This window comes from Scyliorhinus canicula, chromosome 12 (genome assembly GCF_902713615.1).
Source record: "Scyliorhinus canicula chromosome 12, sScyCan1.1, whole genome shotgun sequence".
NCBI lineage: Eukaryota > Metazoa > Chordata > Chondrichthyes > Carcharhiniformes > Scyliorhinidae > Scyliorhinus > Scyliorhinus canicula.
Genome location: NC_052157.1, coordinates 157,568,493 through 157,580,967, shown reverse-complemented (window position 1 = coordinate 157,580,967; position 12,475 = coordinate 157,568,493). Strand labels below are relative to the sequence as shown.

The 12,475-nt window shown below is 45.2% G+C and overlaps 1 protein-coding gene across 1 annotated transcript in view; it reads left to right on the top strand.

The window, feature by feature from the left end:
- The first annotated feature begins 698 nt into the window (after positions 1-698).
- The window catches only part of ints2 (integrator complex subunit 2), a 77,749-nt gene continuing 65,972 nt past the window's right edge, over positions 699-12,475 (top strand). Inside the window, exons 1-5 of the mRNA XM_038814678.1 lie at positions 699-1,060; positions 4,876-5,183; positions 6,417-6,555; positions 8,924-9,026; positions 9,431-9,544. Of these exons, the coding sequence (XP_038670606.1) occupies positions 4,891-5,183; positions 6,417-6,555; positions 8,924-9,026; positions 9,431-9,544 (649 nt within the window). The 5' untranslated portion in view covers positions 699-1,060; positions 4,876-4,890. The remainder of the gene's footprint in view (positions 1,061-4,875; positions 5,184-6,416; positions 6,556-8,923; positions 9,027-9,430; positions 9,545-12,475) is intronic.

The following is a 12,475-nucleotide window of genomic DNA, read 5'->3' as shown; positions in this document are numbered from 1 at the left end:
CGAGATGAAGTCGGGCGAGAGAAGGAGCGTGTGGAATATGAAAAACATAGCGTCGAATGGCCTATTTCTGTGTTTAGATGTCACGCAGTGGCTGTCAGGGCATTCGGTAGGGCAAAACCTCCACAAATTAGAGCTCATCACGAATGGAGGCAGGTGACGGTTGCAGTGGCAAGAAATCATCTTAGAATTGACGAGTTTCGTAACCGCGGTGGGTGAGGTGCAACCTGCTCCTTCATTCCTCGCAATCATTCTACTCACAGTTCACCGGTTTTTTTTAAACTTCAGGCAGTCGGACAACATCACCTCCCGCCTTCGGCTCGCGCCACCGTCACGCATGCGCCCAACACCAAGCCGGCTCTCGCCCTGGAGCAAACCATGGGCCAATCAGCGAAGGCCAGCCTCCCCTTTCCCCCCCCCCAAAACAATTCCGCAGCCAATTGATGGACGCTGACCGGCGATATCGTGATTCACCAATCGGCGGCGGACGTCATTGTGGTCCATCGGCGATTGGTCAGAAATTGACCAATCAGAGCGCCCAGGGCGAGCGGGGGCAGCCAATGGGGAAATTCTGTAACCTCGTAGCCAATCGGCACACGGATGAGTGGGGGGGGGGGAAGAGAGCAGTTGCTATGGCGACCCCGGGCACGCCCCTGCATCCCACGTGGGCAGTCGGTACGGTGTCTCTCGCTCGGTACGGTGTCTCTAGCAGGACAGTGTGTGTGTGCCTCGGTTCCGTCAGGAGCAACTCGGAGGAGCAGAGGGAGAAATCAATTTTAAAAATCAAAATTATAGGCAACCCGTATCCCACCACCCCCACCCCACACCCTCTTCGAGTACTTTGTGTTTGCGGAATCCATCTGAGGGTGTTTACTTAAACTTCGGTTTGACAGTTTCGCCAGTTAGAGAGTTAAAACTGGGGAGTCGGCAGATGGCGAGGCCCAGTTCCTCGGCGAACAGGGTTACGCAACTCCGGGGATTGAGTTAGGACTAGGCCCCGTTCATCAATTTTCTTTCATTTTTAAAAAAAAATAAAGGGACATTCTTTGGTTCCTTAAAAAAGGTACGTAATTTAATTGAAGTAATTAAAGGTGAATATTTTTTATTATTGTTCAGTGAGGCAATTTGCTAACAAAGTTAGAATCATTTATCAATCTTATTATTTCCACCATCCAAATAATCCACCTTGAGATAATAGGGATGTTAATCTTTGCTCTCAATCTGAATCATCGTGCAGCATATTCTGGTTACGAATTGTACGCAGCAAGGTAATAAAGGTGCAATAGTAATGTTAAAAACTTTAATAACATTTCTGCCCAACATGCAGAAGGGCCTTACGAAGCAACATGTTTCCTCCTGTCAACTTCTTGTCCAGCACTTTGGTGTCTTGTCCAGCACTTTGGTTGTCTTTTGAACTCGTCCAGATCCTTGAATTCGTTTTCGCAATGACGTTAGGATCACTTTTGTGTAATTTGGTTGTAAAGATCGAGAGCTTGGCCAGTTAGAGAAAATTAACCTAAACATTGCCAGCAAATAACGCTTGCACTTGTATTTACGTGCTGGAAACGACGTGCTGCGGTCAAATTTTTGTTAGATGTAGACGTGTCTGAATTTGTTTTTCCAAAATTCCAGAGTGCACTCCTCTTTTGGGGCAGATATCAGTGGGTCTGTGTGTTCATGGATGGTCTAATTTGGGGTATTTAAGATTACCTATTCAGTAAAACAGATCAGGGTAAATAACTTCTTCTGGTGGGTGAATCCACAACAAGGAGGTCGTAATCTTAAAAATGGAGCTACTCTATTTAGGAATGAAGTCGGGTCGCATTTTTCACAAAGTATAGTAGAAATCTAGAATTCGCTTGCCTAAAAAGCTCCTGATCCTGGGAATCAGTTGAAGCTTTCAAGTCATGATCCAACTCAATGTCGTACTCCTAATGTTTCCAGGATCCTAAAAAAGGATCTAGGAGGCAGCCAAAAATAAACCTTGAGCGATGCCAGGCATAGATTTTTAAAACCCTGTTAATTGCAGGGAGGGAGAAAAGCCTGAGAGATAATTTGTTTCATAGTTTTCAACTCTTGAGATTGATTTAGAGAAAGGAGACCACACGAGAAGTATAGATTTTGATGCTGGGACAGAGTGGATGAGGGGCATGTGGCACAACATGTTTTGAGTTCCGAGCGTCTTGATACACATCACTGAGGAACATATCTGAATTTGCCACACTGGTGACAGTATAAAGCTACTTCACAAAGGGTCTACCCCTGCTTTCAAATCTGTTGAGGAGTACCATGTTGAAACCCTTGCCAGCTACCGACAGCAGTGTTATGCCCCTCCAGTTTTTGTAGTTGCTAAGGTTCCCTTTCTTTGGCAGCTTAACAATTATTGCTCTCCTCCAGTCATCTGGGATGTCCTCCACAGTCCAGATCATGTTGAACAGATCTGTGAGCTCAGTGTTGATGTTGTACTTGCCATGTTCCAGATGGTTGAATAACTCTGCTGATGAAGAACATGCAGGTTTCTGGGTGGCAAAATATGCTGTAAGCAGGTGTTTACACTCGGGAGCATCATAAGAGCAGAATCTAAAGTCTCTGAAGCTACTTGTTATCAGCTTCATTGATTTCAAGAGGAGCTTCCATCGGCAGTCATTTTGGGACATTACAAGATAGTACGGCATCCAGTCACAGTTTATTAACATTTTTAAAGCCTTATTCTGCGATTCCAGTTACTGTGTCAAGACCAACACCTTGAAATGCGACCACAATGTCACCCACTGGCAAAGCTTCAAACTCTCCTTTACCTCTTGGTTATTGTTTTCAACATGAAGATGAAGCAGGCATTGGTAGGTGCAGACTTTGGCATTCCATGACAACACCATCGATTGACGTACCTGGATTTTGGTGACATTCCCTTGCTGGCCGAAGAATCGCACGCACTCGAAGACATGACCACCAGTCTTGAGAATAGCAGCACTAAGTTGGTCCATGCATAGCTTTGCGAAGACCTTCCCATCATCATCGGGCACCAGAACCTTGAGGATGTTGACCACTTCCCTTACCTAGAAAGTAACTTTTGTGTAGAGGATGATGTAGCATTGCTACATGATGCAAATCAGCATTGATATTCCAATGGCTCCACACAGTATGGGCAGCCACGGTCGTCATTACATTCATTGTAGCGCAAACCCCAATCTATGATAGTGAGACATGAAACGCAGCAGCAAAGGTGTCACACAATTTGAAAATCTTTCATCATGGCTGCCCGTATAAGATCGTGGATCACATGGAGAGGCAGTGAAGCAGTACTGCAGAGGAATTTGAAGCTAGGGTCTAAATCTAAGTGAAGGAAACATGAAGGTATGAGAAGCAAATTGGCTGTGGTAGATTAGAAAACCAATTGAAAAAGTATAACTGTGGACAAACATGGCACTTAAAGAATTGATACATGGCTTACCACAAATTTTCATTTCTTTTGAGACACAAAAATCGAGCACAGGAACCAACCATAGCTAATGAGGGAGGCTGAACATTATATTAGATCAACGGAAGAGGCTTATAAAGTTGCCAAAAAATTAGTAACCCTGAGGATTGGGAGCATTTTAGAATTCAGCAGAGGAGGACCAAGAAACTGACAGAAAGAAAAAAATGGGAATTATGAAAATAGACTACTGAGAAACATAAATGGACTGTAAATAGATAGGCATGGAAAAATTAAAAGATTAGTCAGTACAAATGTGGACCCATTAAAGGCAGAGGCAGGCAAATTTATCATGAGTTAGGAAATGGCAGAGAAATTAAACAAATGTTATGTGTCTGTCTTCACGGAGAAAGATGCAGAAAACCTCCCAGCAATTGTGAACCAAGAGACTAGTGATAATGAAGAACTGAAAGAAATTCGTATTAGTTAAAAGGTAGTATTGAAAAAATTAATGGTACTGAAAGTTAGTAAATCCCCTGGACCTGGTGATCAGCAACCCAAAAAGCATCGCAAGAGGTGGCTATAGGGATAATGTTTGCATTGGTAGTCATCTTCCAAAATTCTGTAGATTCTGGAATGGCTCCTGCAGATCGGAGGTAGCAAATGTAACCCCACTATTTAATAAGCGGTTGAATAAACTTGGTTTGTTCTCACTGGAATAAAGGAGGTTGAGGGGCGATCTAATAGAGGTCTACAAAATTATGAGGGGCATAGACAGAGTGGATACTCAGAGACTTTTTCCCAGGGTAGAAGGATCAATTACTAGGGGGCATAGGTTTAAGGTGCATGGGGCAAGGTTTAGAGGAGATGTACGAGGCAAGTTTTTTTACACCGAGGGTAGTGGGTGCCTGGAACCCGCTGCCGGAGGAGGTGGTGGAAGCAGGGACGATAGTGACGTTTAAGGGGCATCTTGACAAATACATGAATAGGGTGGGAATAGAGGGATACTGACCCTGGAAGTGTAGAAGATTTTAGTTTAGACGGGCAGCATGGCCGGCGCAGGCTTGGAGGGCCGAAGGGCCTGTTCCTGTGCTGTACTTTTCTTTGTTCTTTCACTGTCAGAGGTGCCTGTAGGACATGGTCACAGAGGGACAACTGAGACTGGCAGGACATACATATTTTGTTCCCTGGATGTACCTCCCACTAGACTGACAATAGAGTGGACACCAACAGATGGAAGAATCCGACAGGCTGGACAAAGATGACCTGGCAAAGTATGTTTAAGGAGGACCTCCCTAGAGTCGGACACCACCTAGCCTGGAGTGAGAGATTGCAATGGACCGTGGCCAATGTCAGATTCTTGCTGGCCATTGTCCTATATGGGACCAGAGGAACTAAGCAATAAAGCTACTGCATTTCCCTGATTTATGAAATTGTAAATAACCCTATGGTTTTCTCTTTAGGTGCCTTTGTTAAAGATGGCGGAGTTCACATGTCTGCAGTTTGTGAGTTCCTTTGCATTTGAGGCCATGCAGAAGGTGGATGTAGTAAAACTTGCAGCTCTAAGTGATCCAGAGCTAAGACTACTCTTGCCCTGCCTGGTGAGAATGGCACTTTGTGCCCCAGCTGATCAGAGTGAAGCCTGGGCTCAAGACAAAAAACTAATCTTGCGACTCCTGTCTGGAGTTGAAGCTGTCAACTCTATTGTGGCATTATTATCGGTGGATTTTCATGCACTGGAGCAGGATGCTACCAAAGAACAACAGCTGAGGTATTTATTATACATCCCATGTAATCATTAATTTCTCTCAATTCCTCTGCCCACGTTGATAAATCTGTGGCACAGTAGCACAGTGGTTAGCACTGTCACCTCACAGCGCCAGGATCCCAGGATCGATTTGCGGCTTGGGTCACTGTCTGTGCGGAGTCTGCATGTTCTCCCCGTGTCTGCGTGTTTCCTCCGGGTGCTCCAGTTTCCTCTCACAAGTCCCAAAAGATATGCTTGTTAGGTGAGTTGGACATTCTGAATTCTCCCTCTGTGTACCCGAACAGGAGACGGAATGTGGCGACTAGGGGCTTTTCACAGTAACTTAATTGCAGTGTTAATGTAAGCCTACTTGTGACAATAATAAAGATTATTATTAAATGCACCTCCCGCTACGAGCATGGAACAAGATGTTCGGTTAATGGTGCAGTAATTTGGAGTTGGTAGAACTCATGCCTCTGAGTTGGAAAGTCAAGAACAACTGCTGCAAAGTCTTGACCACATAATTAAGCTTGCGCTCAAGTGCAGGTGAGGGAGTGATGCATGTCAGAGTGCTGTCTTTCTTTAGCTAAGTTAAACCAAGGCCGTGTCTGCAATCTCAGGTAATGTTTACGATCCCACGGCACTTTTTAGAATACAAATACAGCTTTCCCCAGTATAGTGGCCAATATGTATCCCTCAACTAACTTTGAATCATGGAATCAACATCACCGAAAACAATTATTTGGTTATTATTTCTTTGCTTTTTGTAAAATGTGACGTGCACAAATTTGTTGTCATAGAATCTCCACAATGCAGAAGGGGGCCATTCGGTTCATCGAGTCTGTAGCAACCATCCAAAAGTAAGGTCCTTCTTAGGCCCACGCACCCACCCAATGACCGTAACCCTACCTAACATTTTGGACACATGAGGGGCAATTTATCATGGCCAATCCACCTAGCGTGCACATCATTGGCCTGTGGGAGGAAACCGGAGAACCCGGAGGAAACCCACGCAGACACTTGGAGAATGTGCAAACTCCACAAGTCATCCAAGGCCCCTGGCACTGTGAGGCACTGTATCACCGTTTCCTACTTTATAATATTGACTACATTGCAAGAAAAAAAAATCACTTTGAGATTTCGCACGATGGTGAAATGTCCTTTACAAATGCAAGTTCTTTTTTTTTCTTGCGTTAATTACTCCACCATTTCTTGTTTTCCAAGAATGTTCCTCAAAGTCATCACTTTCTTTGACAGGCACAAGTTAGGTGGAGCAAATGGGGAGAGTATCCTAGTGTCACAGCTGCAGCATGGCCTGGCTTTGGAGTTTGAACATAGCGACTCACCTCGTCGCCTTCGACTGGCACTCAGTGAACTGCTAGTGATCATGAACAAGGTAATGAACCTGATAGAAAATGGGGCCATGTGTGTAATTCTCTCTTTCTGTCCAACTCCTCGTCCTCCTCCTCCTCCCCGTCCTCCTCCTATGCTGTCCGCTTTGGGTGTCAACTGAGAGAGTGGAACAGGATTAGACAGGGTGGGTTCAGCAAGAACGTTCCTGATGGTGGGGGAGTCCAGAGCTAGGGTAGTCCAGAGCTACTGTACATGTCCGGTGGTGGTGGCAGCCCTAAGGGTGTGGGGGCAATGGAGGCAGCATATGAGACTGGAGGGGCGTCAGTGTGGTCACCGATCTGTGACAATCGCTGGTTTGTCCCGTGGGGGCTGGATGGGGGTTTTAAGGTATGGCAGCGGGCAGGGATGGGAGGTTTGGGGATCTTCATCCAGGAGTGCTTTCCGACGTTGGAGACATTGGAGGAGGAGTTTGATTTGCCGGGTGGGACCAGGTTTCAGTACCTTCAAGTTCGGGACTTTGTACGGAGGCAGGTCCCACTCTTTCCTCGCCTCCCCCTGAGGGGACGACAGGATAAAGTGCTGTCAAAAACAGGGGTTGGAGGTGGGAAGGTTTCGGACATATACAGGGAATTGTTATATTGGGAAGGGCCACTATCAGAGAGGTGAAGAGGATGTGGGAAGAGCAGCTAGGAGGGGAGCTGGAAACTGAACTGTGCAAAAAAGCCTTGAAAAGGGTAAATGAATCCTCTTCCTGTGCTAGACTTGGCCCACATAACAGTAGCCGGGATGAGTAAGTTCTTTGAGGAGGTGGAGGACAGATGTGGACGGTGTGGGAGTAGCCCGGCCAACCATGTTCATATGTTTTGGGCATGTCCGAAACTGAGGGAATTCTGGCAGGGATTTGCGAATGTTATGTCAGAAGTCCTGGAAGGTAGGGTAACTATTTGGGTGTCGGAGGATCCGGGGGCAAAGGGGGGGGGAGGGAGATGGATATCCTGGCCTTCTCCTCCCTGGTGGCCTGGAGATGGATCTTGCTGAGATGGAGGGACTCAGAGCCCCCAAAATCAGGAGTGTGGGTCAGCGATATGGTAGGGTGTCTCAGTCTGGAGAAAATCAAGTTGGCTCTGAGAGGATCAGTACAGGGATTCACCCGGAGTTGGCATCCGTTCATCGATTTCTTTAACAAAAATTGAACGTCAGCGGTAGTGGGGGGGGAGAAGAAAGTGGGGGGGGGGAGGAAGGGGAGGAAAACAGGAGGCATGGTAATGTTAAATAAGATCAGGGAACTTGGTATACGTGTAATTGGGGACAGGGCAGGAGAAGTGGGGGACGTGGTTTATTGTTTGTTGTTCTTTTAGGGGGTATTTTGTGCGTCGGCCCACACGGTTGTTTTAGAAATGTCAACATGTTAAATTGTGAAAATTACAAATGTTTCAATAAAATACTTTCTAAAAAACAAAAGAATGTGGCGATTAGGGAGTAATGTTGGTGCTGCAGTCACCCTTTAACTTGTGAGAAAGGGAAAGATCAAAGAGCACCAAGTTTGCCTTCTACCATCCTGGTGGTCATAAGATACAATAAGAATAGTTTGTAATGTGTCACAGCAATCAATCTACCAGTTAGCCTACAACAGGCCCTGACATTGTGGGGTACAGGCGATTCTCAATGGTGGAGAACTTTGGGAAACGTCTCTTGTTCCTCCCTAGTACATTCAGCACCGGTCATGTTCCTCCCTAGTACATTCAGCATAGGTCATAATCTTTATTAGTGTCACAAGTAGGCTTACATTAACACTGCAATGAAGTTACTGTGAAAAGCCCCCAGTCACCACACTCCGGCGCCTCTTCGGGTCCACGGGGGGAGAATTCAGAATGTCCAATTCACCTAACAGTATGTCTTTCGAGACTTGTGGGAGGAAACTGGAGCTCCCGGAGGAAACCCACGCAGAAGATGCACACTCCGCACAGACAGTGACCCAAGCCGGGAATCGAAACCGGGTCTCTGTTTAAATCTCTGCATTTTTTTGAATGGGTGGGTTGCATGGGGATTGCGGTGGAGACTGGCACAGGAGGATTGGTGGTGGGGGAGAGACATGAGAAGGGTTGGGAGAGGATGGAAGGTAAAGAAACATTAAATTCAGGGCCTGTCTACCTTTACAGATGGATGCAAAATGTCCTGATAACACACCTAGCTCTGCATACATGCAAATTCCTTATTTTCTAATGGCCTATTACAACACTGTTAGATCTCCTGTTCAATATCTTTTTGAGATATCCCGATTGGTATAAATTGTCACGGGCACAGTGGTGCTCCAAAACTATGAGAGGAATAAGCAAATGGAGAAATTAATTTATGAACAAATTTTAATTCACAAAAGCCTTTTCTTTTTTTTGTGTGTATGTGTGTTAAAGGCCTCTGATTCAAATGGAGAATTTTTTATCAAGTCTTCAGAACTCTTTGAGAGCCCAGTGTACTTGGATGAAGTTGCAGATGTGCTGTGTATCCTTCAAGCAGGTAAGATTCATATCACTGATGAAATGAAAGATCATAACTCTGTTTGAAGTATAGATTTAAACAAGATATGGATTGGTCACTTGCTGCAGAATATGAGCAGCAGTCGAGTGTTTCCCACAAAAACTGATAAGAGCCAGAAATATTAAATAGTGGCCGATGGGATAACTAATCTGATTGCAGAAACCAGCCTACTGATGGCGCTACCCATCCAGTGCCAAAGAATTGAAAATAATTCTCCAATTTGGGAAAAGTGCATTTCCTGCTTGACTTAACTTCCATTGTACAATTTTACTTTGATGTTTTAGCTTTCATAATAAAATCCTTAGTATAGCACATAATACTGTCTATTGCTAATATGTATAATTTGTATGGTGCTTTATTTCCCCCCGACCCCCCCCCTGCAGAACTTCCATCACTGTTGCCAATTACTGAAGTAGCTGAGGCTTTGTTGCATGTCAGGAATGGATCCTGGTTCATGTGTTTGTTAGTGGCTAATGTCCCTGACAGCTTCGATGAAGGTAATAGTCTTCCTTTAACTCTTCTGATGGTGTAATAAGCAGCCTGAGAAAATCCAAGGGCCAAGAGTAAAATGATACATTGAGATTTTATTCTTTCGAATTTATATTAATTCTTGCCGAGATCATTCATTTTGGTATCGGGTCGAGAGAGAAAATTGCACGGTATCAATAGTCCCATGATGCCACCTCCTGAAGGGTGCGGTGTGATGATCTAGACGATTGCGCCACCTCCTCTTAATGAATTACTATCCTCGTGGAGAAGCTCCAAATGGGACTGCAATGAAGTTACTGTGAAAAGCCCCCAGTTATGGGAGAGAAGCACTTCAGAACGTTATCAGGTACAACAAGCAATTAGGAAGGTAAATGACATGTTGGCCTTTATTGCAAGTGGATTGGAGAACTGGGATATAGAATGCCTGCTATAATTGTACTGAGCTTTGTGAGATCACACCTGGAGTAGTGTGCAGTTTTGTCTCCATAGTAACTTCATTGCAGTGTTTATGTAAGCCTACTTGTGACAATAATAAAGATTGTTATTATTAAGAAGGATGCACACAGGGCAGCACGGTGGCGCAGTGGGTTAGCCCTGCTGCCTCACAGAGCCGAGGTTCCAGGTTCGATCCCGGCTCTGGGTCACTGTCCGTGTGGAGTTTGCGCATTCTCCCCGTGTTTGCGTGGGTTTCGCCCCCACAATCTAAAGATGTGCAGGCTAGGTGGATTGGCCACGCTAAATTGCCCCTTAATTGGAAAGGTTCACTATACTGGCTCTTGGGAGGAGAGTCATCGAGTTTTATAGAACAAAACGAGATCCATCGACCCACTGTATCAGTGCTGAACATCAAGCACCTTTCTATTCTAAGCACATTTTCCGGCACTTAATCTTTGGCCTTGTAAGCTATATCACTTCAAGTGCTCATATAATTGCTTCTTCAATGATGTGAGGGCTACCGCCTCTACCACACTTTCGGGAGTGAGTTCCAGATTGCCACAATCCACTGAGGTGAAAACATTTTCCATCAACTCCCCTCTAATTCTCTTGCCCCTTGCCTTAAATGGAGGCAGTCACATAGTCGTATTGTCACTGGACTAGTAATCCAGAGACTCTGGGTAATGCTCTGGGACCCAGGTTCAAATTCCACCATGGCAGATTGTGAAATTTGAATTCGATGTAACTCTGGAATAAGTCTATTGATGATGACTATCGTTAATAAATTAGACGGCACAGTGGTTAGTGCTGCTGCCTCATGGGCACCGAGGGACCCGGGTTCGATTCTGGCCCCAGGTCACTGTCCGTGTGGAGTTTGCACATTCTCCCCGTGTCTGCATTGGTTTCACCCCAAGCCACTTGGTTCAAGAACAGTTAAGAATGGACCACAAATGCTAGTCCAGCCAGCGACACCCACATCCCATAAATGAACTAAAAACAAAAATCTCTGCCCCCTGGTTATTGACCCCTCTACTAAGGGGAAACATTCCTTCCTATCTATGTCCCTCATAATTTTGTACACCTCAATCAAGTCCCCCTCAACCTTCTGTGCTCTAAGGAAAACAACCCCAGCCTTTTTCACAGCTGAATTGCTCCATCCCAGGCAACATCTTGGTGAATCTCTTCTGCACACTCTGGTGCAATCACATCCTTGTAGTGGGACGACCAGAACTGCACATAGTACACCACCTGTGGCCTAATGAGCATTTTATACAGCTCCATCATCACCTCGAGTTGTTCTTTAATGAGAGCTGAATATTGTCTGGAGTTTAGGAGCATGAGAAGCAATCTGATTGAATGATAAGATTCTGAAGAGGCTTGACGGGGTTGACACTGAGAGGTTGTTCCTACTGGCTGGGGAAACTAAAACGCAGAAACACAGTCTCCAGGATAAGAGGAAGGTCATTTGGGACTGAGATAAGGAGTGCTGCTCCTCAAACTTGCGTCAAGCAGCATTACGGACACGACATTTAAACTCAAATAATCGTACACAAATCTTGTCTATTGTACCGTGCCAAATTATCCCAAAAGTATCAAAACAACATTGCAAAGGGTATCAGACGCTCTGTCATACACTCTATCAGACCTCTGTTCTACAAAAGATATCAAAACTCACGGCTTGTATCTAAATACCACCTGTTAAGAGGCAAGGTGATCAGACTCCCCTTGGTGGAGCCCAATGTTGGTTTAGCTCACTCGGCTAAATTGCTGGCTTTGAAAGCAGGCCAGCAGCACGGTTCGATTCCCGTACCAGCCTCCCCAGACAGGCGCCGGAATGTGGTGACTAGGGGCTTTTCACAGTAACTTCATTGAAGCCTACTCGTGACAATAAGCGATTTTCATTTTATTTCAATGTCCTCTCTGGGTCCCGGACCCAGGGCATTGCTTCTTATGATGGTTATTCCTGCAGGTTATCGCTTCAGAAGTCTCTTTGTCTCTCCTCTTGATAAAGATCTTGCCCATGCTTCCAGTCACGTACTCACAGGACAGCACTAATTAATCAATATCCTTGATTAACAAATGCTCAAGAGTCGTAACTCAGGTCGTAATTCAGAGGTTGTATTTAATTACTGTCTGTCCAAGGCGTAGCAACAGCCATTGTCCAGTCAGTTCTTGTTCTCACTCCTGGCTGCACATTCTATTCTTCACTGCAGACCCCTGATGTTTCTGCTGCTTCTGCTGATACATAATTAGCCTTTGTAACTTTCAGACTTTGCTGGTGTCTTCCCTTTGCTGGTATCTTTACAAATGCCCATCAGGCTACTGGAGAAATGTCTTCAACAAATATTTAGAATTCTCCACCCAGAGAGTTGTGGATGTTTTGTCGTTGACTATATTTAAGGCTAGGTTAGACAGACTTTTGGTGTTTCAGGGAACCCAAGGATATGGGGAATGGGCAGGAAAGTAGTGTTGTAGCCCAAGGTCAGCCAAGATCCAATTAAATG